Genomic DNA, 26,521 nt, shown 5'->3' with positions numbered 1-26,521 from the left:
TCAGCATGGCTGCTGTCCAGTGGAGTGCAAAGTCACGCTTACCTTCAGACAGTTCTTGGCTCTGTATGACCTCAGACAAGCTACTTGCTTTTTCAGAACCTTGGTTTCCTCCTTTGTACAGTAGAGATAATTAATAATAATGAAGTAGTAACTGCTCTAAATGCTTTATAGGAAGTCACTCACTAATTCTCAGTTCTGTGAGATAAGTAGTATTATTAGCATCTTACAGATGAGGAAACTGACATCCAGACAGGTAAAGTACCTTTCACAAGGTTCAGCAGCTAGTGAGTGATGGAACGGGTACCCGAGTCTAGGCAGTAGACTCCAGATACAGTGCTCTTATTGCTCTTGTTGCCTCCAGTGCAGAGGAGGGAGGTGTATCTCCTCTGGGGTGTAGGAGAGAAAGTCAACAAAGATGTCACTGAAACATTTGACTTGGGCCATGAAAGTTTTCAGGAGACAGGGTGGGAAGGGCACTCCAGGTGGAGGGAGCAGTATAAACAAAGGCTGGGAGGGGTGCGGCAGCTTGCTGGATTGGAGAACTGTGTACCGTAGTTTTCAGGTTTTTTAAGCTACTTATGTGGGCCCACCATGTGTATGCCTTCTCCCAGAGAAATGAGAGCAAGCTAGCACAGTAAGGTACCATTGCCCGATGTCTAGATGGATACAGCCTAAGCTGCCTTCTAAGAATGGGGCAGTCACTCCAGAAAACTGCCATGTTCGTGTCCATGTGAGGGAAGAAAGAACCTATGGGCCCAGGATAGCAGGGAGGGAAAGAGGGCACCATGCCTTGTAGCATTTTTGGCGCTGGGCAGTCCAACACTGCTGTGCCAGAAGACCTCCACATCCTTACGGCAAAACGTGGCAAATTGCAAATGTGAAGAATCCATTAGGTCATGTTTGTAAAGCTTTTAGCAAAGTGCTGACACTTGGTGTGTGGGTGGGTAACCTAGCACCCTCTTGGCCAAGGAGCTAGCCCACCTTGTTCTGCATCCCCGGTAAGAGTGGCCACAAGGGGAAATGGAGCAGATGAAGCATTCAGCTCATGGCAGCTGGGGTCCTCAGTGAAGTTCCCTGCCGCTGCTTCAAGTCGACCTCTACTCTGGAATGCTTGCAGTGTCCTTCATGGCAGGTCTTTGCAACAAGGCCCGCTGCGTGATCTGTCTGCCTCTTGCTGATTGCTGCTCAGAGTCTGCGCCCTGTCAAGTGAGGCTGCCTCTTTCTCCTGGTCCACTGTGGGCCTTCCTCTGTCTTTCTCTTGTGTCCTTGAGGAAGTGAATTCTGAGAACAAGAGAGTGTGTGAGCTCTCCTGGGTCTGTTTGGGGCTTGGATTTAAGCCTAGGCATCCTGACTATAGAGCCGGTACTCTCTTTTTTTATATTTTTTTAATGTTTATTTATTTTTGAGAGAGAGAGAGAGCAAAGGAGGAGCAGAGAGAGGGGGAGGCACAGAATCCAAAGCAGGCTTCAGGCTCTAAGTTGTCAACACAGAGCCCGACGTGGGGCTTGAACTCAGGAACCATGAGATCATGACCTGAGCTGAAGTTGGATGTTTAATTGACTGAGCCACCCAGGCACCCCTAGAGCCTATACTCTAACCCTTGGGCTAGCTTCTAGGGCCCAGAGTAGCCCAAGGTCCACACCTCTTGGTTATTTTGTGTGGCCTGGTCTGTCCTTGTGCAGGACCACGAGCCACTTGAGAATAGGGACTAGATCTCATTCTTGAATCCACCAGAATTCCCAATCCACAGAGTCAGACGAGCAGAGGGGATGTCAGGAATAAGTAGAGGCATAGAGATACTGTGGAAGAGCTGAGGGCAGTTGGGGAGAGAGGCGAGGCGAGGGAGAGGTTGACCCGTTAACACTCAGTGTTAAGTCTGAGAGAAGTAAAGGAACCATGAGTTACTCTGCCTTCTCCCAGGCTTTTGTTTTGTTTCATTTTTTTCTTTTTGTGTTTTGTTTTGTTGTTGTTATTGTTACTGCTTCTCTGGACCCCGGAACCCAGAAGGAGTTACAGAAAAGGAGAGGAAAGGACAAAGAGACTTGTTTGAAGGCAGGAGTCACAGCCCTGCCTCCCTTCTCCTTCCCACATTGCCCTGCTGCCACTCTGGGAAGCAGACCTCATCTGTCAGTATCTATAATAGAGCACCAGCATTTTGAGCCCCACTTGGTGCCAGTCTCTGTGCTAGGTGCTTTACACACTTATTACATTTCATCTTCACAGCTACTCAGCAAGGAGGGAGCTGTTGTCCCTGTTTTATGGGTGCTGAAATGGAGACTAAGAAGCTTGCTCAAGGCCACATGACCAGGATGTAAATTCAGGTTTTCTCCTTTCCTGGCTTCTTTCTTGTCACTTGTCCCATAGCAGATACCACCTGAAGGCAGTTCCTCTGGTCTGGCCTGGTTGGAGCAGGAGGCTGAGGCAAACACATACCAGCCATTACTAGTTGTATGGTCAATGAAAGTCAGTGATGGGGGAAGGATAGGGATTGGCCTCACACTCCAGGTCTCTTGGGAGTGACACCTATTTAATGGGGATCTGTCTGTGTGTGTACGAGGGTGCACCAGGTGTAAATGGATGTCTATTTGTGTTTTAAAAAGTGTTTTTCAGGAGATCCTGGGTGGCTCAGTTGGTTAAGCATCTGAGTCTTGATTTCTGCTCAGGTCATGATGTGATAGTCCTGAGATGGAGCCCCACTTTGGGCTCTGCGCTAACAGTGCAGAGCCTGCTTGGGATTCTTTCTCTCCCTCTTTCTCTCTTTCTCTCAAAATAAATAAATAAATAAACTTAAAAAAAAAATGAAGTGTATTTCTCCATGTGGGAGCTTTCTGTGTCCACTCAGGTATTTGCACATGCCCACATCTAGGAATATGGGTAAGGGTGTATGTATGGAGTCTGTGGAAATATGTACCTACCTGGAGGTGGGCAGATGAGACCCTCATCTCCAGAGAACAGCACAGTACAATACAAAGAACCCTGGGCTGAACTTGAAGCTGGAAGATAAAAGATACGGGCTCTGGTGTTGGGTCACTTGCCTTTTCTGAGCCTTAGGTTTCCTCATCTAACAAATAAGGGAGCTGGACGAGGCCATCTCTTCTACCTTTGCCATTCTGAGAGCACTCATGGTACCTTAGGTATCCTCTTGTTTGTTCTCAGGAGAAAATGAGACAGATGTAAGGAAGGTGAGAGAAGTTCCCCTTAAACCTTTATCTACTTTGATCTTGAGCCTTGGGACTACTCCACTATCCCATTGGGAAAAGTTAAAGGTCTGGGGAATGCAGAGCATTGCCTGGCATCAGGTCAGGAGAACTGGGGCTCAGATAATGAAGAAGGGTTTGGATAGCTGGTCCTGTCACAGTTTGGGGTGGCCTGGACTAGATTGAATGGCCTTGAGGCTTTGGCCTTCTCCGTGAGAATATGGGGTGAGGCAAAACTTGTTGTCTCACTGCTTCTTTAGGCCTCTCACTATCCTAAAGGCAGGGTGAAGCACAGACCCTTCTTTTGGCCTTCAGTCCCCTCTGTTGATTGTCAAGGCAGGTGCAGAGTGAAGGTCACCTGGAGACCAGAACAAGTATGGTGGACAAGAATGTGGACATATGTTCACATTCATATGGGACTGTGCTGGTTCAGCCCAAGGTCTTTGTGTTAGCTCTGTTGGCCTGCTGTCAGCTCTCTTGGGGGAAGAGTGGCTTAGGGTTGGATGCTAATTTTCCCTGGCTGATTCCTCAAAGCTGATTTGGGTGGCTCCCAGATATGGGACCTTTGGCTGTCTCAGTCTTCAGATGGAGTTATAGCCAAGGTTTTGTCTATTCTGTCCCATGAATTAGCCGTCAGTTCCCTGAAATTTCTCAATTTGGCTGGGGTCACTAGAGAGGGAATGGGCACTGTGTGGACTCATAGTGCAGTGTCCTTAGTGCTGGTTAGGACATCTGTCTGTAGGTTGATCAGCCTGGACCTAGGCCTCAGGTAGCCAGTGACTTGTGCTCTGCCTGTACCAGGACCTCTAAATTCACATTCAACCACCAGTCACTCAATAAAGCCCTGTGCATCGGGACATTTAGACTCCGAGATGAATCAGGTCTAGTCTACCTATACAGAGCTCCGGGTCTAGCAGGGAAGATGGGTGGGTCAAGGCAAATGGGAAAAAGTACAATAGAGGTAATTAGGTATAGTAATAGGACTTGTGTGTTTAGTTGTGTTTTTAAAAATAATTTATTTTGAATTCAGCTTTGTCCTGAGTTAGAATTCACAAAAGAGAAGAGTCCCTGTAAGCATGTTTTTGTGCTTATATGTCCCCTGCCTGTGTGATTTGATAAGCTCAGAGCTAGCTACTCAGATGAGCTAGTCCTGGCTGTAGCCAGGCCAGTGACTTTTTCAAGAGCCTTAAAGCAGGGCCCTCAAGAGACACTAGGCTGCCCTACTTGGTAAAGATGAGTGGTCCTTCTGGGAAGATGAGATCCAGGCTAGCTGCTTGGGAAGTGCTTATATGTCAGTGTAGATAGGTGTGCCTGTGAGTGTGCATAGGCATGAGCCCAAGTGTGCATAGGGCACCAGCCAGTGGTCTGTCTTCAGCACCATGACCAGGTCTTACGGTGCTAGACCTGGGCTTTGCACCTACTTGGCTGCTGGCAGGAGGACAGGCTGCAGGCAGATCCCAGGGCAACCCTGAGGCCTCCCCAATGGTGTGTTTGCTGTGCCTAATTACCCGGCAGTTGTTTAACTATGCAAGCTGCATGCCTGCCTTTATTGCGCTGTGATTGCCAAGCTGCCTATGGGGAGTGTCATAAAAAGATATAAAATGCCCATTATCTGTCTGACGCCCTCCTCCTGGACTGTGGGTGTTTGTGTTTTATTTTATTTTTATGGCTCAAGGGAAGCTCTGCAGGAAGGAAAGGGAGGGAAGATGAGGGAGGGGAGAGGAGGCCCTATAGGAATTGGGGGCTGGGAGACTGAGGAGCCCCCTTCGTACGGTGGTCAGCTGTGAGCTGAAGGTCTCTCTTGACCAGAGGAGAGAAGTGGAAATGACAGGTCTCTGGAGCCAGGACAGGGTGCTTAGGAAGTAAGGCCCAGACCTTCCCCTCTTCATCTACCTCTACATCCTGTAGCTTGTGTTCCCACCCTCTATACCTCTATACCTCTATACCTCTATGCTGGCCTCCTCCTTGCAGGTAGGCCCACTGCCTTGGGTGCAAGGCAGTCTGCAGAGGGTTCTGTGAGAGGGCTGTGGGAATCGTCTCTCATTCCCACTCAGGTCTTCACTGGCTTTGATAACTGGAATTGCTTGCTGGCTTCCTGGAGCACCATGACTTTCTTTGGGACAAATACCTTGGATACTACCACCTGCTCCTGAAGCCCCCCACCCCTACGGCTTCAGCTCCCCTTTTCTTGCTAGTCACTACAACTTGCTCATGCCACACCTATCCAAGATTCACTTAGGGAAACCTCCTAGACCAGGAGAGGGAAGGGAATTAATACAATTCAAACACTTGCCCTGTGCCAAACAGAACCTACATAAGTCACTGAGACAGAAATCAGAGATCGGACAGGGACCCTGCCCATCAAGAACTGGTGCTATGTAACCAGAATGCCTGCTTCACAGTAGATGTTAAATCAAGGTTTGTCAAAGGGGACTGAATTCAACGTGGTCATTCATTCCTTCATTTTCATTCGGTAAATGGTTGTTGACCACCTACTAGATAAGGCACTCCGCCAAGCACTGAGGATAAGATAGGGAGCAAAAGAAAAAATTCCAGCCCTCATTGGTCATTCAAGTTTATTGGAAGAAAAATTGAAGGATTTAAACCCTGGCTTTGTAACTCCAAAGACCATGGCCTTTCAACTGTGGCATGTTGTTTCCCGTGCCTAAGCTGTCAAACCCCAAGCTATCCTGTACTGATTATCTAACTTCTCTACTTGAAAAATCTTGATGTCTGCTGTGTGAAATCCAAGCTCTCTAGCCTGTGTCTTGAAACCCCTGTGGGTTTTCAACTATACCAAGATAGCCTGCATGGTCACCCCCAGGCCTTATTCACATTTGTTCCATTTACCTGGAATGCCCTTTGCTGCATTCTTGCCTAGTGAACTACTTACCCTTCAAGACTTAACTCTGCGTCCTCTGTGATGACTTTGAGTTTCCCATTGGGAACTTCCTTCTCCTTCAGACACCTATATTAAGTGCCTATGTACCGTGGTAGAGCTTCCTGGCTTTGTTCACTTAGGTGGGCCTGCTGTGTGGGCTCTCTGCACTTCTATGGTAGTGTTGTTGACCTATAATTCACATATCATATAATTTACCCGTTTAAAGTGTACCATTTTCAGTATTTCTTAGTATATTCCTGGGGTAGTGCAACCATCATCACCATCTGAGTTTAGCACATTTTTGTCTCCCACTAAAAGAAACTCTGTTAGCAGTCGCTTCCCGTTTCTCCAAAGTGCACCAGCCCTAACCAACCGCTAATCTACTTTTGGGCTCTATAAATATGCCTATTCTTATAATCCTGTGAATTTCTTGTATGTGGTCTTTTGTGATGGGCTTCTTTCACTTCGCATCATTTCCAAGGTTCATCCATGTGGTACCATAAATGAACACTTCATTTCTTTTCATTGCTGAATAATACTCCATTGTATGGATATACCACATTTTATTTATCCACTCCTTGATTGGTGGACATTTGGATTGCATCCTCTTTTTGGCTGTTTGTTATGAATAATGCTGCTATGAATATTTGTGTACAAGTTCACTTACTATTTTTGCATATATTTTGTTTGTTTTACACCTGTCTGTCTTTCTGAGTAGATTGTGAGCTCCTGAGAGTAAGCGTCACTTCTATACTGTTCATTGCTATATTCCCACCACTTAGCTCATGGTTAGCACTCAGTAAGTGTCAGTGAATGAATACATGCATGCTTTCTAATTCTCTTCCCCTTGGGATATAATAGCAAATCCCCCAAGCCACTCTGCCCCCAGTATAACTATTCATATATCTGCCACCCATGCTGAGGTGTAAGTTCATTCATCAGTGTTCTGGACTATGCCCTTCCCATTCCACTATTGGCCTCTCTGGTGTAAGTCCTTAGCCCAACAATAACTGATCTGAGAAGCTTTCCTGAGTTGCCCCCTTGATGGCAAGTAAGGTCAGTAAGGTTTCTGGCTAACTCAACACTGAGGCAGAGACTAACTCTACCCTACCCCCCCCCACCCCCACTCCCGCTTCCCTCTTCTCCTGAGGGATCCTGGATTGTTTTATACAAGGAGGGAAAAACTTATACAAAGAGGGCAGAAAGGCCCTGGGGGAAATGTTGAGCTGGGTGGCTTCCTGGCTGTAGGCCAGGCTGGCTTTGTGATAGCTTCAGACACCTAGGCATCTGAGAAGGAGAAGAGGTTGCCCCTACCATTCCAGTTAGTAGTCCATATGAACCAGGTCTGTAAAAGAAAAAGGAATTTCTAGAACCAGTAGCCTCTGAGAGATTAGTAAAACCAATATTTCTCTTTTCTTTGCACTTACTCACCCTAATAGTTTGAGCCCATAATTAGAATTGGGCTTTATTAGGCTAATTAGGAGGTAGGAATGATGGCAGGAGGACATGTGGAGATGCATCAGGGTGGTGGGCAGTAAATCTAGGGTTTTAATAGGTTTGTTCCATAATCAGGTGGTCTGAAAGACTGACTGGGTGGCTGGGCCCCCTCCCCTCCCTTCCTTCTATTCCCATCACTCCTTGAAGTGGCCTTCACACTTTGCCGTCCTTGTCCTCGATACTGGCGGCAGCACTGGGATATGGGGGACTCAGGAGGGAGGGAGGAGACCCCACCCGGAGCTTCATTGCCTATGCACGCGCCGTCCAGCCTGGCGGCATGATTACCTTGCTGAGAAATCCGTCCAGGCGCAGGGCTGCTGATAGCAATCATTGATTAAGAGGGTAATTGTCCTGAAAATTCAGATTGATCAGAAGGCAGAAATGATAACTTGTGTAACTGTGTTTAAAGCCACGTCCTGTCAATAGACGAGACTGAGATGTATCGCGCCAAGAGGGGGGCAGAACGGATGGGTGTGTGCAGGCGGGCGGGCGCTGCCATCCTTCTCTCAGGGCTGAGCAGGATGTTTCTTGTCAGTAACCTGGACTATTGGAGATTCAATCACTTTTATCTCCCCCTCTCTCTCAATCCAAATGCCTTTTCATATTAGGAAATTAGAATCGGCCCTGCTCATGCAAGATTTATTAGCTCTGCTGAGCAGTCACACCGAAGAGTAAATGATTTTGCTTTGCTGGAGCTTTTTACACATTAGGACCCAACTTCTTCCCCGCTCTATGCCACTGGCTGCCTGGAGGAGTGGGCTCTAGAACTAGATACTCAGGGAGCGAGCTTTCAGAGTCTGATTTAGGGGGAAAACATCACTGGAATCTGGCTTCATGACCTGACAGAGACCCTGTTGTGTCTGGCTGACTTCCTTCTATCTACTCACCAGACAGGTCCCTTACTGGGGTCTAGGTGGTCCCTCTTAATTGAGGCGTCAAACCCCTGAAGGCATGAGGTTCATCCCTCAGAGTTGGATGACTTGGTGGAGGCTTACCTAAGGGGTGGGAGCTGAGTCTATGCATTGAGTAAAGATTGGCAATAGAGGCAGAGGATGGAGGGGCTGCCATGACTTCTCTTCTCAGAGCCTAGGATTGTCCTCCTGTCTCGCATGGGGCTACAAGGGCTAGAGCATCTCTCTGAACCCCTGGGGAAGTTGTCAAGGAAGTTACCTGGGAGTTTAGAGCATGGAAGCTGGTTAGAGCAAGTTTTAGGGTGTCTGGGCCTGCTGGCTGCCTGTGTCTAGAGGGCTGCAGGGTCGACTGGCTGAGGCTGTCTGATCTGCCAATAATGTGTGCTCTTAGGGAAGGAAGGGGCTGGGATCCATGCTTCTGGAATTCTCCTGTGGCTGTGGGCTTGAAAGCAGTATGGGCCTATGTGCCAGTTGCACCTAGCCTGCCCTGAAGATCAGAGTACCAGTGGGCTAGGTTGGTTGTAGGGAGGACCATTGTCCTTCACTGAGACTGTATCATTCTCTCTCTTACCCATGCCCTTGGGTCACTTGGACTCATGGACAAATGTCAGTTGCTGTCATTCTTTCATCCTCTCTATTGTAGGTGTCTGATATTGGAGGCCTGGTGGAGCAGGTGAGGGTGGAGAGTTCTGATACAGTGCTGAAGGAAGGTTAACAGATTTTCTGGATTTTTTGTGAGAGGGGATAGGATCCCAAGGACTACCCTCTACCCACTTTACTCTTTTACTTGGCCCTATGAAGCTTCCATTTCTCTTGAGCTTTCAAGTTCCTTCCCTAAGCAGAGGGTTTCACCAAATGTGAGGATTGGGGCTGGAAGCGATGGGATCTCTTAGGAATGAGTGGTGGGAGTTGGTAGCAGCCATTTTGATCCAAAAGGAGGGCTGTGTTCTTTACAGATGTAAAGTTTTCTATGTAAGAAATTCTGTACAACTTGCTGTACAATATTCTCATCTGGCATATTCTTTTTTTTTCTCTTCTTTTCTTTTTTTAGAGAGAGAGAGCATGCACAAGCTGGGGAGAAGGGCAGAGAGAGAGAGAGAGAGAGAGAGAGAGAGAGAGAGAGAGAATCTTAAGTAGGCTCCATGCTCAGCGTGGAGTCTGATCTAGGGCGCAATCCCATGACTCTGGGATCATGACCTGATCTGAAATCAAGAGTCAGATGCTCAACCAACTGAGCTATCCCAGTGCCCCTCATCTGACATATTCAAATCAGGTTCAAGTCAATAAAGTTTTTAGAATATTAAAAAAAAAAAAAAATCCACTTTGCCCCATTGTGATGGATTGTGAAGGGAGTAGGCTCCCTGAAGAGGGCTTCCCAGGGCAGAGTGCCTCTGCCTCTGCCACTGAGCTAGGCTTGCTGGCTGCATAGAAGTTCTTTGCAGTTAGGAGGGAGGGTCCACCCTTGTTTGGCTTAGTCTTCTGCTAGGGCTAGTGTGGGCAAGAATGGAAGTGCCTTGGCCGTGTGGGCCTGGGAATAGAGAACTCAGAATTCTGATAGACTCCCAGTGGAGTAAGAGACACAGATCGTCACTACAGGGTGATGTAAATGATGTTGCTTTCCAAAGCCCAGAAGAGGGAGTGCCTGAATTCTTCTGGAAGAGCTCAGACAGGCATCCAGAAGTGGGGCCTCAAACTGAGTCTGTGAGGAGGATAGGGAGTATGCTATGGAGACAAGCATGGGTGAGCCTCTGGGCAGAGAGAACAAGGAGAGGAGTCACAGATCAGTTGTGTTAAGGCTAGGGCTGGGACCCAGTGGGATTTATTTTCCCGGGCACACTTCTCCATCATAATTTGATGGTATGGGGCACACCTCAGTTTTAGCAAGCCTGGGTGGTGCCTACTTTCACCAGCTAGCTAGGCTGCTGGGGGCTAAGGGCCTTGGATTGCACCTGCCAGGGCTTTAAGTCAGAGAGATGTACAGGACAGAGCCTTAGGAAATAGACCCCAAGCCCTCCCTCTGCTCTGTTTCCTGTTCTGTTCAGCCTAAAGAGCAAGGCAGGGGACCAGGCTAAGGAACCAGCTCTGAGGAAGCTTTAGGCCAGCTTGCCCCACCCTTGGTAAACCTGTTCCCAGCCCTGCCTGGGCCTAGATCCAGCCCAGCTGCCAGGGGCCCAATTGGTTCCTGAGCCTGGTAGGGAGGCTGGGAGGAGCCCATGAAACCGGGAACTCATTTTCACTGGAATTTGACCTAAAGCAGGATTGGAAGGGAAGAAAAGAATCTGAACAAAAGTGCAGGCAGGAAGGAGCTGTTAACGAGCCTTTCTTTCTCTTCAGGGACGGAGCGGAGCGCATAGCGGGGCGCAGCGGCCCGCTCTCCTCAGCGGCTCTCTGAGGTAGCTGTAGTCTCCGGCCGCTGCCTGCTCTCGCTCGCTCTCCTTTTTTCCCTCTCCTCTTTCTCGGCTCTCTCTATTATGGGGACTTGCTCCAGCTCTTTCTCTCTCTTCTGTCTCTCCTTTTGTTCTCTCTTTGTCTATTTATCACACTGTGAAGGTTGAAAGAGATGTTATTAATCTGGGAGAATGAAGGCAGGATTAGTGGTATGAATCGGATTTTGAGAGGTGTAATGATAGAAAGACTCGCTCGGCTGGCGGCCTGCGTGAGCTTGATAAATGGGGAGCACTCCAGACTGACTCGCGCCTTCCCCGCGCTGTGCGCCCTGCCCGCTGGGGCGTGCCGCGCTCTCAGATCTGCCAGCCGGCCCACCCCGCTCCTACCTGAACCGGAGCAAAAAGCCAAGGGTAAAGCAGACACAAATATCTCCCATCGCACTTGGAGACATCATTGCTTTTAGCACCCTTTTCAAGTAGAGCCCTGTTGAGTTCTCAAAGGACTGTGGGCAGAGGGAGTGGGGACCCAGACTTCTGCCTGCTTCTAGGGCCTGAGAGAGTGGAGCTCCCCTCCTGCCCCTGAAATGGATGTCAGGGGTCAGGGAGAGATAAGACAGTCCCCAGACCAATCAGGTAAGAGAACCAGACCCTGTGTAATATGTAATTAAACAAAGTGCTATAGGGAGAACCATAGTATGAACCATGGAGGTCTGGATGGGACTTAGGGGAGGGAGGAAGAGAAATCAGGAAAGGCTTCCTGAAAGTGGTATCCTGGCAGACAAGTAGGATTTGGAGAGGGTGGAGGAAGGCTAGTGTTTCAGGGGTGAAATAGCATAAGCAAAGGTGTGGAATCAGAAATAAGCTGGACTCTTTCTTGTGGGAAATTCACCTCAGTTCCAGTGAATTTCAGATCAGGAAGAGACCTAAGAAGTCAAGTAATTAAGCCCTTCACTTTCCAAAGAGGAAACAGGCCTGGGGACTAGATTTGCCATTTCCTGAACTGATTTCCTATTTAAGTCCTGTTAGTTGTTCTAAAGGTGCCCCTTCTGTCATCCTGGGATGATACAGTGAGCCTTTCCCTCTTCTGCCTTCTGTAGCTTTGGTCACATCCTTCCAACCTTCATCTTTACCATTAGGAGATCCTGGCTCGAGTTCATTGCTGCTTGGTCTCCAGCCCTTTCCCAGGAGCCCTGGCTCAGGGTCCTCCTCACACCCTACCCCCAGCCCAGTCCGCAGTCTGTGTCAGAGTGTTTGTTCCAGCCAGCCCATTGCTGCTTGAGCAGTGAGGAGGGGACCAGGAGGCAGCACACCTATCCCGGGCTCCAGATGCCTCTGGGCCTGAGCACTTTTCTCCTTCATAATGAATGCTGCTGCAGTTCTCACTGATGGCTTTGATACGGTGACTGGGCACTTCCTAGCATCTGTATTCATTTCCCTACAAAGGGCTGTGAGTTCTTGAGGGCAACGTCTACATGTAATTCAGTTGAGTTGCCAGGGTCTGGCAGGCCTTCCCCAAATATGTGAGTCTTCAATGAATGAATGAATGAATGAATGAATGAATGAGTTCAGCTGCTTGTGCAGTTTCTCTCTCTCCTTCCAGAAGAAAATGGCCTTGGTCCTCTATTAGCATTTCCCAGGCCTGACTACCCTTAGGAACAGGGAGGGGTAGGTGTGCAAAGGTGACTTTCGTACAGCACCCTAAGTTCACATTGCCTGACAGTGGTAGACCCTTGTATGGCTTCCCATTGCCTTAGGAAACAATATGAAACCCTTTATTGTGTTCTCTGAGGCCCTACATGGTCTGGCATCTCCTGCCTTCCTCATTAGCCACATCTCATATTTGCCTCCTGTGCTCCAAGGATACCAGCCTTGGCTTGACTCCTTCCAAGTACTGTTGTAGTTTGCCTAAAGGCCTTAGCATGCATCATTTCATTGACCCCAAACCTCTCCCCCTCTTAGTCCATCGGTTTCTGCTTACCTGTCCTCAGGGAACCATTCCCCAACTAGGTTGGGTTCCTCTCTCCTGTCCTGTCCTAACAGCCTACATTTCTTCTTTGAGCCCCTACTATAGGTATAACTTAGTGATTATTTATGTTGCTGTTTATTTAATATCCGCTTTCTCCAATAGACTGTGAAGCTGTCTGAGGACAGTACTGTGTCTGTATTGCTAACGTGTGCATGTGGCCTGGCATGTAATAGGCTGTCAGTATGTTTGTCATGAGTGAGTCAGTATGATTACAAAGCCTGCTCTTCCATCGTACCACATCTAAGTGGAGTAAAGGTGGCTGTGACAAGGGCGGTACGGGGGCCAGGATGGTGGGTGTGCCCAGACAGGAGGCTCTTTGGGCCTTGGTTCTAGAGGCTGTAGTGTTTCAGCCTTCCATCTCTTGGCTTTTCTCTTTTCCCTCCAAACATCAGAAAAGAGAAGGGCCTCTTCTGACCCTAACGGCTTTTTTATTCTCTTTCTGGGTGATCTTCCCTGTTCATGTGCCACTCATACACATTTTTAGGACTTTCTGGTCTCAGCTCAGACCTCTGAACTGAGCTCCTGGCACACATATCCACCTTCCCCAGGCACCCCGCCCCGCCACCGCCCCCCTTCGGTGTCCTACTGAAGCCCACCTCAGTCTTCTTGGTGATTTCCCTCCAGACCTGGTTAGGGTTTCTGCCTCAGGGCCTTTCTGGCAGGATCTCAGCCCCCCACTGCATGTGAGTTTATGTGTTTCTTCTTCTAGCTTGGAAGCTCCTTGAAGGCAGTGGCCTAGTCTACTTGATTTGTGTGTCTCTACAACTTAGCACAGAGCTTGGCACGTGGTAGTTGCTCAATAATAAGTGTGTGTTACATGAGCAAGCCAATGAAGATGGAGGGAGGTCTGGGGTGAAGGTTTTGAACAGCCTTTTCATTTTTCCCAGGGAGAAAGAAAGTGAAGGTGTATGTGCTGTGTACAAGCAGGCACATGCTTTCGTGTGTGTGTGGGGTTGGTGGTGTCACATGTTCAATAAAGGATTATATTTTAATTTGGAAAGCACTTTAGAAACTTAAAGTGCTTTGCCTAAGTGCTGACTGCTATTAGTGTCTCCTTTTTATTAGGAAAAAGGACATGATTTTTCTCTTTTATCTTCAGGCCTGTCCAACTTCTGAGAGTCAAACTTAGCAAAATGCCTGCCCCTCACTGAGGACTAGTTACATGCCAAGTTCAAAGCTTTGGACTTGAAACACAAAATTCTGCTTTGCAGACTGGTTCTGACACCCCTGAGGGGATTAGCCCTAACAGCTCAGTATCAGGAAGGGGGGTGGGAGAGACAGGGTCATTTGACATAGTTCAGGCTGCAGTCCCAGGCCCCTCCCATCTCCATATAGGTCTGGGTAGGAGGACATAACAACTTGGACCATTTGGGGGGAAAGGGGAACAACTCCAGTGGTTATCAAAAACCCACTTGTCATGCAATATGAAGGACCAGACTTCAGAGAGAGAACTGGGGAGGAAGGGACCCAGGAACCATTGGGTTTGTTCAGCTCAGGGATTTTAGGACCAAGAGGCAGAGACATCACGGCTGCTGGACCTGGTGATGTTAAGAGCTGCCACCACAGAGGGCTAGGTCAGAGAGAGGGAATATGTGTAGCAGTAGCAAGAAGAATTCTGATCAGGAGACTATGAGGCAGGAATTTGCCTTACGCCTTAAAAGCATTGGCCTTGCTGGTTTGAAGAAAAGGAAACTCCCCTCCCCATGGAGAAGATTTAGTGCTGTAATGACAGGAGGTCTGGAAGGCCCAGCGCAGCCTTGTCATTGGGCCTCTCTGTGTGGTCTCTATCCCAGGCTCTTTCCTGAGCATCCACAAGACAGCACCCTGGTCCCAGTCTGGCCTCTCTTTGCTAGCCCTGGATGCTGAAGGCTCTGCCCATGGCTGAGGCACTGGGAGGTGGGAGCTTTGGCCCATCCTGCTAGTGCCCTGCAGTTCCCAACTCCTACTCGGGCCCTAATCTGGGGAAGCTAGGGCGGGATGGGGTGAGGGGAGTACATTGAGCCTCTGCCTTAACTGAATTTCCATACCTCCTGTTGTTAATTATAGAGATGTAATAATGCGATTAGTGCACGATTAAAAAAAATCCCTGATATGATTACCATGGATTTAATATCACATGATATATCATTATATCGTTATGCAGTGACAGATGTAATTGAAATACACTTATTGGAGCCGGGGGTGGTGTTTCATTCAATCCCCAGCACCCCGGGGAGGAAAGGGCTGGCTAAAAAGAAGCAATGGGAGAGGAAATTGTAATGAAAACAAAGAAAACTCACAAGGTAGCTCTCACCCTGGGCAGCTGGCTGAGACCTTCAACTCTGTGACAGTGCAGGTGGAGCCCCAGAGAGGCCATCCTCTTCTGTGGGGTTTCAGGCAGCATGGCTCAGGAGCTCCTCTTGTCTGGTTCTCACCTCAGAAGCCTTGGTGCCTCCACGTCCCCTCTGACTCAGCAATGAAGCAAGGGCTCTGGATTACTCCACCTGAGAATAGACTCAGGCCCCTCATGAGATCCAACTGACTTGGCAGCTGTCCTCCAAATGTTGTGGACCCTGGACCTGTGGTGCAGCTCCTGCCTTTGCTGTAATGATGGTCCAGTACAGTAGAGGCAGCCGTCCTGTTGTGGGCCGTGAGCAGGAAGACTAAGCACACAGAGACCGTAATTATCCCACTCAAGTTCTGTTGATGGAAAAAGAAGCAGCAGCAGCTCTGGGGACCCTCAAGTGTGTTGGTAGCTGGGGAACACTAATGAACTTGTAGAACTATCCGCTAGGGGTAGAGAGGATGGATTTTGTCACCTGATATGAGTGTCCATCCTTTTGCTGCTATACTTGTGCTGGCCAAGCTGCTGCTGGGCCACAGGAATGGAGGGGGAGCTATCCATAAAGCCAAAGAGCTCAGAAAAAGAGAAGGGGGGCAGAAACCATCTCCTCTTCTCTCCTAAGACAGGCAGCTGAGACCCCAGTTGTAAGGTTGGCTGTGGGGGGATTGCTGGTCTGCTGGGCAAGAATAACAATGATTCTAGAAGGAGACTGGATAGGGTCAACAGGAGTAGTAACTCTGAAAACCAGGCCTTCCTCCTTGGCAAAATGAGACGCAAAGAGATGTTTGGTTTTCCCTTCCCTCAATGGAGACCATTTAGAGAAAAAGCAGATACAGCCCCTCCCCTTAAGAATCTCCCAGCATCGTGGTAACAGTTATGTAAACAAATCTGGTGTTACAGATGCTATTCAGAGTATGGGGTTGGGGGGGGAGTTAAAAAAGGGATGAGTCAGGGAAATCTTGGGAAAGGAAGGTACTTTGAGTTCGTGGTGAAAGAAGAGTATGTGTTCACTAGGACAAAAAGTGGGAGAAGGCAGAGGGCATTCTAGGCAGGCTGAAGGAACTGCTCAAGTCTTGGAGGCATGAAACAGCAATCCCAGGACTCAGGGGGCAGTAAAGAAGAAGGAAGGGAAGCACAGTTGAACCAACATTTCTGATCTACCACAGAGATGGTAATGGCTTTCACTGGGATTTGGGAACCCAAGAGAAGGAGCACTTTGGAGAGGAGATGTTGAAACGAGTTTTTTGTTTTTTGTTTTTTAAGTTTGAGATGAAGTACCTGAGTGAAATCCAGGTGGAAATGTCAGGTAGGCAATAGAGTATATATGTTTGATACTCAAGTAGTGGCAAAGAGTATCAAATCGGAACTTGGAGAGTTGGAAGACAAGGAAGTTGAAAAAGGCACCCAGGGAGAGTGGTTGAGTGTAGACCAAAACAGGAAGCGAAAAGCACCTGAGCGCATGCAGAGGATGGCAATACACAGAAAAGATTGCAGGGAGATTGTGAGGAAAATGGCAGGGCAGAGAGATAAGAAAACTCAAACATAACCAAAGGAGAAGGGTTTCAAAGCTGAAGCAGGCCACAGAGTAGAGGAGACAGCAAGACCCTGAAAGTGTCCCTAGGTGTGGGTGGTGTGGTGAGGACCATAGACTTTAACAGAAGCAGAGCACCGCGGTAAGGCCAGAAACCAGACTGCAAAGGGCTAAGGAGTGATGGGGGAGGTAAGTGGAGCCGAGTGAAGACAAACTTGGGAAGTTTGGTTATTATTAATAGGAGAACAGTCACCCAATGGGGATGTGGAGCGAAGGGAGGGCTTTAAAAATAATAATCTAACACTGTCATAATTTTTAGAGGGCCAGGCATTGTTTTAAACACTTTATTTAAAAAACAAATTTTTTTAGCATAAGAGACTGTTAAAAACTGAGAACAAACTGAGGGTTGATGGGGGGTGGGAGGGAGGGGAGGGTGGGTGATGGGTATTTGAGGAGGGCACCTTTTGGGATGAGCACTGGGTGTTGTATGGAAACCAATTTGACAGTAAATTTCATATATTAAAAAATAAAAAAAATTTAAAAATTTAAAAATTAAAAAAAAAAAATTTTTTTTAATGCTTTATTTATTTTTGAGAGACCGAGCACGAGTTGGGGAGGGGCAGAGAGAGAAAGAGACACACAGAATCCTAAACAGGCTCCAGGCTCTGAGCTGTCCGCAGAGAGACCCTGATGTGGGGTTCGAACTCAGGAACAATGAGATCATGACCTAGGCTGAAGTCGGACACGCAACCAACTGAGCCACCCAGGCGCCCCTGTTTTAAACGCTTTACACATAATAATTCATTTAACACTCACATCAACTCTCTTCAGTAGGAACTGTTACCTCTATTTTACAAAGAGGAACCTGAGACATAAGAAGTTGTGTGAAGTTGATAGAGAGTCAAGCATTTGCTAGAATGCTAGTGGAAAGGAACCTGCAGAGAGGGGGAGGTTAAGAATTTAGAAAGAAAGGGGGTCCCAGATGGAGCAGAACTAAGCAGGTGGGAGAAAGGCGAGGTGTAAAGCACAGGTACAGTATTGGTCTTAGACAAGAAGTGAGGTGTCCCTTCTGTTAGAACAACATTGGCAGAGGAGCAGGCGGGGAAGGATACAGATGCATGTGTAGATGAGGGGCATGTAGTTGAAAGAATTCTGTGCCACAGCTTTATTATCTTTATGAAAGAGAAGAGTAGGATTGTTGCATACCACTGAGAATTGCTCAGGTGGTACCCACAGTATCCACTTCCTATGCAGAAGAGTGACTTTCCAGCATCACTCAGCTCAAGCACAGGTGTAGAGGGATGGAGTCATGGTTGGGTTTTTTTCAGGGAAGGTGTAGTAGGGTAAGTGGGCAAGGAGTTGAAGACTGGGGAATGAGTGGTTGAAATGATAGACCCCAGGGCCACAGGCCAGGTAGAGAAAGGATTGAGGCCAGAAGGGGATGGGCAGGCTGAGAAAAGAGCAAGAGTAAAGGGTACAAAAGCTGAAGGATAGGAGGCTGGGGTCAGAGTGGAATGTGTCTTTGTTAAGATTTCTGAGAGAGAGCAGTTCTGGGTGATAATAAGGCCCCGGGTGTGGCCATAGGGATGGATGGCTGAAATAGGTAGAGGAGGAGAAGGTCATTAGAGCACAGGAAGTTGAGAAACTGAAAGGCAAGGTTCATGGGTGGGCTATCCTGTAGATACTGAAATTACCCAGTGTGATGATGACCTGGAATGCAGTCCCAGAGAGAGAGAGGAAGAATAGTCTCCAAGCAGCAAGAAGTTGAAGGTATTGGCAGAGGATATCCAGAAGTGAGTAGGTTTTGGTTTCCTAGTTAGTATTACTACATAATTAATCACCCCAAAATTTAGTGACTTAACAGCAGCTATCTTATTATATCTCATGGTTTCTGTGGGTCAGGAATTCAGGAAGGGCTCAGTAAGGTGTTTCTAGCTCAGCTTCTCTCATTCGTTTGTAGTTAGTCCTTGAAGCTGGCACAGGGTGTGACTGGAATAGCAGCGGCTGGCTGGCTCTTTCTCTGCCTGGTTCAGTGGCTTCTGTTTGTGGTCCCTGCATGGACTAGTTTGGGCTTCCTAGCAAGATGGCTGCCTTGGAACAGTCTGACTACTAACAGAACAGCTCAGGCTCCAGGGAAAGTGTTCCAGTGAATGAGGAGGAAGCTGCCTCAGCGTTTCTGAAATAGCCTTGAAGTCAGACAGCATCACTTCTGCATTACTCTGTTAGTTAGAATAGTCACAAAAGCCTACTCTGTTTCAAAGAGAGGGACACAGACTCCCTCTGTAGATAAGAGGTATATCAAAGTCACATTGTAAGAAGAACATGTGAGATGGGAGATAGTGTTGCAGCCATCACTGAAAAATACAGTCTGCCACAATTGGTGCTAGGCTGAGCCCAGAAAAGGAGAGGGAGCAGCATCCTCAAAGTCAGTGTGCATTTTGGGTGATGGCACCAAGAATATCTGGAGATAATAATGGGAGTGGGTGCTCCTGAGTGACCTCAGGTATACCTGGGGAAAGAACGATCATCCCATTTTGTAGTGTGGGAGACTGAGGCTCAGAGAGCTTTGATAACTCCTCCAAAGTGATAGTGCTAATAACTGGCAGAACTGGGAACGAAATCCGTGTTTGTCTGACTCCTGAGCCTGACCACACTGCCTTCCTCTGAAGCCTGGGCTGCTAGATCTGCCATCCTCATGTTTACCTGTGTCCTTAGTACTTGGTTCACCAGCTATGGAAGTGTTGGCCAATTAAATAAAGAATTAGGTAGTTACGTGTGTCAGGCTTTCTCTCCCCCATCCTTCAGAGTATCACCTTTACAGCTTCATCCATTGGGTGTTTGTGGAAATGGCGGGTGATTTGATTTGGTTGCTCGTCTTGGGAAATGACCCATTGGGTTTAGGTCCACCAGGTGACATGTCACCTACAGGTCTGGTTAAAGGTCTGCTCCTCCCCACCTCATGGGGAAGCTGGATAGGTCTGATGTGCTGGTTCTAGCTTGGAAGATCTGGGTTTTCTGGAAGTTACAGAGCAGTCTGTGCTTCTGTCTGCACTCTGAGCTGGGTTCTAACACCAACCACTGCCCTGCCCACTCAGTAGCCACCCCACCCTCAGGGACCTCGCAGGTAGTGAATGGGTGGGCAGAGACACCCTAGCAGCCATCAATGCCTCTTCCTTCCTTTTTGAAGGATCTGATGCTGCTGCCGATGAGGGCTACTTCATCTATTAAACCCAATACACTTGTCGCAGCTGCTAAGCCCCCGTAAGCCGCCGGGCGCCGTGTTTGTGATGGGACTGACAGTGCATGGAGGAGGCTGATTATACACGATTCCATTTCGCGGGCCCAGCAATGTAATTTCACAGGGCGATCAGCGTTTGCATGTAATAGCAGGCTGTGCTGAGGTGTCAGAATATTAAAGGCGCTAATGGCAAAGCTCCCTGTTACACAGGGGGCCACCCGCCGCGCCTACAGCAGGGCTGCGCGGCAGGCCCGTCGCAGATGGCTGGCCACTAAGCTAATGGGGCAGCAGCCAAGGCGGGCAGAGCCGCGAGAGAGGAGAGCCAGCCGGGAGCAGCTCGGCACCTGCTTCCCCGCGCATGGAAATTACAGCAGCCCAGGGGAAGGGAAGTGTGTGTGCCTTCCTGGCACAGGGCTGCGATGTTGTGGTTTGGTAGACCCGGCATCTTTCACCCCAGCTCCACCTGCTTTGGATAGACTCAGGGGCTCCTCAGTCATCGTTCCATCTGCCCCACTCTTTGGCCAGGAAGCCACAGCTGGGCAGGTGCAGCTGGAGAAGTGGCACCCCAAGAATTTGGAAAGGGACTTGGGCATAGGCTGTTGGTGAGAGCTCTTATGACACATTCCTGCCCCAGCAAAGTCAGAAAGCTTCTGGGTCCTTTACCTCCGCACGCTGCAGGCTGGCAGGAAAGAGGGAGGAAGTGGGGATAGGATGCAGGCGGGAGAAAGGGGATGGACGATAATTAGGCCCCTTGATTGATGCCAGTGTTGCCATTGGAACACAGAGCTGGGAAGCAGCACCTCAAGATATGGCTCTTTCTGTCCTTGTTGGCTGCCCCAGCCACACCCAAGCCCTTGCCTGTGCTCTCACCAAGCTTGCTCCTGCCGTTCTCCTTTGTCCTTGCTGTGTCTCCCGCCTGGAATGTTGTCAAACCTAGCGCCCCCCCCCCCCCCCCCCCGCTCCAGCCCTCCACTACCACTCTGTCCAGGAAGCTTTCTCCAACCCCACACAGGCCTGCTTGTCTCCATTGTCCCTGTGGGCAACCACAGGGGACAGCCTCCCTGATCCTCCTATTCTAATGGTTCCCTAGGTCCCAGCCTTGACTTCTCAGCCAGAATCTCTGAGACACAGCCCATGTCACCTTGTTCTAAGCTGGGTTCCTGGGCAGGCTCTGTTCAGGTTCATAGAGGGATGTAATCTCCCAGAGGATGTCTGGAAGGAGTCAGGAGTGGAAGGATGTGCCGAGTAACCTGAGGGGGAGTTTGGTGCCTGTGTGGGTATGCACACTTGATGGTTATGTATCTGATGGGGAGGGACTTAAGAAGTGAGTGCTGGGGGTGGTGGGCATGTGCGTACAGACATAGAGGGCCAGCAGGTGTGAGGATCCAGACCACACGTTGGTAGGAACACAGATTGCTGTAGGACCTGTGTTCTCTGGGTGGCTCTGTCTGTTGTCTGTGGCTGAGGGGTACCTTAGATGTAGGAGCCGGAGGGAGCTTGTGGTGCTGTGCCTGTGGGGATTCCTTGAGGCTGGTGGTCACTTCGGAAGGTTCAGCTCTGCAGGGGTGTATGGTAGTGCCTGGGGGAGACATGCCAGGGTTCTCAGCAGGGGCAGCAGGGGGAGAGCCCAGGCTGAAGGAGAGCAGTTTTAATTAACCATTTTTAATATCATTTTGGACTTTGGCTGGTATGTGAAGGCCCCGCTGGAAGCAGCATTTGTAAAAATTAAATCCCTCTTATTAGGAGCTTGGCAGACCCATGTGCACGTGCTGCCCCCCTCCCCCCGCCCGTGCCCCCCTGAGGAAGAACTGGATGAGGCCATGTCACGGCAGCAATTGGTTATCATGCCTTATCTGGGAATAGGAAACTGTGCGCATGACACCCGCGGCCACGCTGGAGACGCCAATTCATCTCGCCCTCGCTCTGACAAGCTAGACTGCCCTTCCTGAAAGGCATCCGTCAGGCGGGACCGGGGCCTCTGCCTTGCCTGCTGCCTCTGTTTTCCTGCCTGGGCTCCAGCTTGCCCTGGTCCAGCCAGGCCCAGCCCGGCCCTCCTGGGCTCTGCCACCCACCGCCCCCTTTCCACATGTCCCAGTCTAGGGAAGATCTTGGGGAGTCATAATTATAATAATAATCTAATCACGGTGACGCGTCAGGGCAAGCGTCTAATGTTATCTGAAGTGGTCTTCCCGCTTAGCTGCGATAAGACTCGGGATGACGTGCAGATAACGTTGAGCTGCCCTGTCCCCAAGCCGTGAGCAGAGCAGAGGGGCCTCAGCAGCCTGCTGCCCGCCCGCCGCTTTAAGCCGGGAAGCGGCAGCACCTGCTAATGCAAGTGTTTAATATTTGATGGGCTGGGATAAAGCAGGATCACCTTCGAATTGAATTGAGTGTCAGCCGAGAATCTATTACTGAAATTCGGGTGTGATTTGACAGCAAAGTAGACGATGTTATTCTTCACTAGTTACTGCAATCTTCTCCCCGACATCACTTAAATATTTTTTTCTTTGCTTGAGTAAACACACATTATCCTTCTTTTTTCCCCCTTCCTTCCCTTTTTCCTTTTTAGAGGGGAAAAAAAACCCATCCAGCTCGCCTTCTCCAGGCTGATAGGGTAGATTGTTATTTCTTTATTTGTCCTATTAAATGGAATTTCTGATCGTTTAATCCGGCCTTTGTAAGTGATTTTAAAGTACTTGAAAGCCGGCCCGCCACTGCTCTCTGGCCCACTGCGCTCCAGCCATGGCCCTGACCACGCTCAGCAGCTCTTCCAGCTGTGCACCACCCACTGGCTGCTTTCCCTCGCTTCTGCCTGCGTTCCCCCGGCTCTGCCCTGGCTCCGAGCCAGCGTTCTCTCCCCTGTCCTTGTGCCTCACACTCAGCCCCCGATTTGTGGGTTCAGCTGTGGCCTGGGAAAACGTGGGAGGGTTGACTGGGAAGTTGAGTTGTGGCTGGTACCTCCATGTCAAGGAAAATGGCTTAGGGAGGGTGCTGAGGTTGAAGCACCCACAGGGCTGAAGCTTGGTTCCTGCAGCTGAGAAGGAAAGGTACCTGCCCTCTGCCCAGCCCCTTGGCCTTAGCACCGACTCTGTCCAGCCTCCTGACCCCGTGTTGGACCTTCCTCACCATGAGGGGGTCTGTGATGGGATGGGGACCTCTGGGCCCAGGGATTGGTGGGCACACTACAGTGCCTGTCTGACCGTGGCTGCTGTCACCTTAGTTCCATTCCACCAGTGGCTCCACCACCTAGCTTCTGGCAACTCAACCAAGCTACATTCCCAATGACCACATCCCATTTGCTTTCTGCCCCTGGGAGAAGGGCAGCCTAGGGTTCCAGGACTTCAGAGGTGAGGGATAGGTAATGTTTGAAGGGCCATCCAGCTATACAGCCCTCTGATAGAAGCCCAGGACTTTGCTTCCCATCAGAGACTCCCAACCCCCAGTGGGTACCCCCTTGTTGGGCTGAGCAGGAATTAAATTCCCACTGGGTCACTTAATAACATTCTAACCCTTGTAAGTCTCTTCTTTCTGGGCCTCAGTTTCCTCATCTGTGCTATCGAGTCAGATGTGCCTGTAAGGGGCTGTGAGAAAAAGTGCCATCCCTGTTCTACCATGTACCACCCCCCACCACGGAGGTTGGTGCGGCCAGGTGGCGCAGAGTAGGGGACGGAGGGGGGCAATGAAGTGCTAGGGGCCTGAGCAGATCGATGCCCCCAGCACTTCCTTCCCCAACCCCAGGAAAACAATTAAGTACAGATCGATGGGTGGCCGCTTTGAATATGCATAAGTGAGCACTTGACCTTCAGCAGAGATCTGTTCCCCCAACCACACACAGTCTCTCTCTCTCTCTCTCTCTCTCTCTCTCTCTCTCTCTCTGTCTCTCTGTCTCTCTCTCTCTCTCTCTCTCTCTTTCTCACACACACACACACACACACACACACACACACAGTCTCTTCATATATTCCCATCACAGCTGCTTGAGACCTTACCCCTCCTCAGTTGAGCCCACACATGGAACCTAGCCTTCCATAACCTGGCCTGCCTCTCAGTCTAAAGCAATTAGACCATGGGCAGGTGGTTGGCCCCCTCTCACTTCAGTGTTCCTATCTGTAGAGTGAAGTTTAGATATGTTAGTCTCCTAGGTCCTTTCTGACACCAGGCTTTATGACCAGCAATACTGTGGGGAGGGGCCCAGCAGAGTGCTGGGTAGTCTGGAAAGGCAGAATCTAATAGGGCTGCCTGGTGAAGGGGGTGCCCTGTTGACAGGATGGTCCTGATAAATTTTTTTCTTTAACGTTTTTTTTTTTTTTGAAGGAGAGAGACAGAGAGTGAGCGGGGGAGGAGCAGACAGAGAGGGAGACACAGAATTTGAAGCAGGCTCCAGGCTCTAAGCTGTCAGCACAGAGCCCGATGTGGGGCTCGAACTCACAAACTGTGAGATCATGACCTGAGCCGAACTCGGACACTTAACTGACTGAGCCACCCAGGTGCCCCAGGATGGTCCTGATAAAGGAGGGTCTTAGTAAATGGGAGCTCTCTAGAGGAGCCTGGCAAGGGGGCACCCAGTGGGGGTTGGGAGTCTCTGATGGGAGATACCTAGGACAAAAGGAGCTCTGAAAGAAGAAGGGGTTTTCTGGTGGGGGTCCTGGAGGAAAGGGGCCTCCATGAGGGGACTCTCATGAAGTGACATGATGAGAGTAAGCCCTTAGTGGGACGATTTGGCTGGAGGGTGGAGGTGGTAAGTATCGGGGACCAGGGCCTCTGTTAACCATTCTTGCCTCCTGTCTTCCAGGCTTACAGCTTCGCCATGGGCTGCTGGCCCAAGAATGGACTTCTAGACATGAACAAGGGCCTCAGCCTGCAACACATAGGCCGGCCCCACAGCGGCATTGGTCAGTCCCTCCACATATACCCCTGGCAGCTCAGTCAGTCCCGTGCCCGCATGCCCCAGTCCCTTGGCACACAGAGGGGTTCTTTGGCTCATTCTGTGCTCTAACGGGGTGCTTTCCATAGCTGGGGGGAGTGGGGAAGGAGGGTGGAGTGAGGGGAGAGTGGAACCAGACCATTGGAAAAAATCTCTCAAAACACTATTCAGGAGGAGACTGGGATCTGGTCTTTGGGTGGGTCACAGGTGTCCTTGGATTCAGGCCGAGATATCCCTGACCCCTCCTGCATCTCTGGTGGGTGATGTCCTCAGAGGGGTGGGCACATGTCAGCTTACCCACCCCCCATGGAGCTAGAGGAGACTGTTTAATATTGTTTCAAGTCTGTGGCTACTAAACTGGGCGATCAATGGGAGTTAAGGAGATGAATTATTTAAACCTCACCAGCTTTTAATTAGTCGGGGTCCTTCTGACCGATGGCTCCGTCCACAGGGTATTGACTCCCCCGCAGGAGCAGCAGCCTCCATTGAGCACTGCCTGGGTTGGGAGGGGCCACTTGGGGTACCAAGCGTGTGTGCACCCTCAGAGGGATTCCTGCCTGGGAAGGAGCTGGAGTGACTCTGGTTCTAAGCATTGGAGGCTCTGCTTCTGATATATCAGTATGGGTTTGGTGTGTATGTATGTGTGTGTGTGTGTGTGTGTGTGTGTGTGTGTGTGTGTGTAACAATATATCTGTACATTTTCCTGAGGGCATGTGTCTGTATATGGAAGTAACCATCAGCCTGTGTGTGTATCCACCAGAAAGTCCGTTCATTTCTGTGTATCTGATTTTGTGTGTGTGAGCACACGTCATGCAAATGCTTTCAAGCAGGGTATTTTTTTTTTTAATTTTTTTTTAACGTTTATTTATTTTTGAGACAGAGAGAGACAAAGCATGAACGGGGGAGGGTCAGAGAGAGGGAGACACAGAATCTGAAACAGGCTCCAGGCTCTGAGCTGTCAGCACAGAGCCCGACGCGGGGCTCGAACTCACAGACCGCGAGATCATGACCTGAGCCGAAGTCGGCCGCTTAACCGACTGAGCCACCCAGGCGCCCCTCAAGCAGGGTATTTGACAAGCATAGGCTTTGTTCCAAGTGGGGAGGAGTGGCGGGGGATGGGGGGGTATTCCTGGGAGGTGCTATGACATTATCATAACCTGTGTACCTTTGGGGAGCTATGGTGGTGGAGGGGACTGGCAAGGTATACCAAAAGGACCCAGTCACCTGTTACAGACTAGCCCTTCATCCTTTCCACGGACATCACTGGTGCCTAGTGGGTGCTGGGCATGCTGAGTGGAAGTGCTTGTCCTCAAGGAGGTCATATCCAAGGAGGAGACAGAGATTGAACTGGGTACCCAGGGTACTGAGGGATGTGATAGGAACACTTAGGCTGCCCCAAAGGAGGATTCCCCTGTCCTCAGGTGCCAAAGTGACTTCTACTTCTTTATTTACATCTCACTGACTTCAGGGATACTCCTTATCATTCTTGCTGGGACACCCCAAGGCTCCTGTGGGGTCCTGAGGGAAAGAGGAAGCAGTCAACACACCTAGAGAATTGGGGATTCCCCACAGCAGCTGCTGTTCCCTTCCATAGGAGCTATTCCAT

The 26,521-nt window shown here is 49.6% G+C and overlaps 1 protein-coding gene across 8 annotated transcripts in view; it reads left to right on the top strand.

Annotated features, from left to right (window-relative positions):
- ERI3 (ERI1 exoribonuclease family member 3) overlaps positions 1-26,521 on the top strand; it is a 127,731-nt gene that overhangs the window by 76,529 nt on the left and 24,681 nt on the right. For all 8 annotated transcript variants that reach the window (XM_042996908.1, XM_015535368.2, XM_042996910.1 and 5 more), the window contains one exon: positions 24,784-24,883. In XM_042996908.1, coding sequence (XP_042852842.1) covers positions 24,784-24,883 — 100 coding nt within the window. The remainder of the gene's footprint in view (positions 1-24,783; positions 24,884-26,521) is intronic.

Source organism: Panthera tigris, chromosome C1 (assembly GCF_018350195.1).
Source record: "Panthera tigris isolate Pti1 chromosome C1, P.tigris_Pti1_mat1.1, whole genome shotgun sequence".
Taxonomy (NCBI): domain Eukaryota; kingdom Metazoa; phylum Chordata; class Mammalia; order Carnivora; family Felidae; genus Panthera; species Panthera tigris.
The sequence above is the reverse complement of the archived record's forward strand: the minus strand, read 5'-3'. Positions and strand labels throughout refer to the sequence as shown.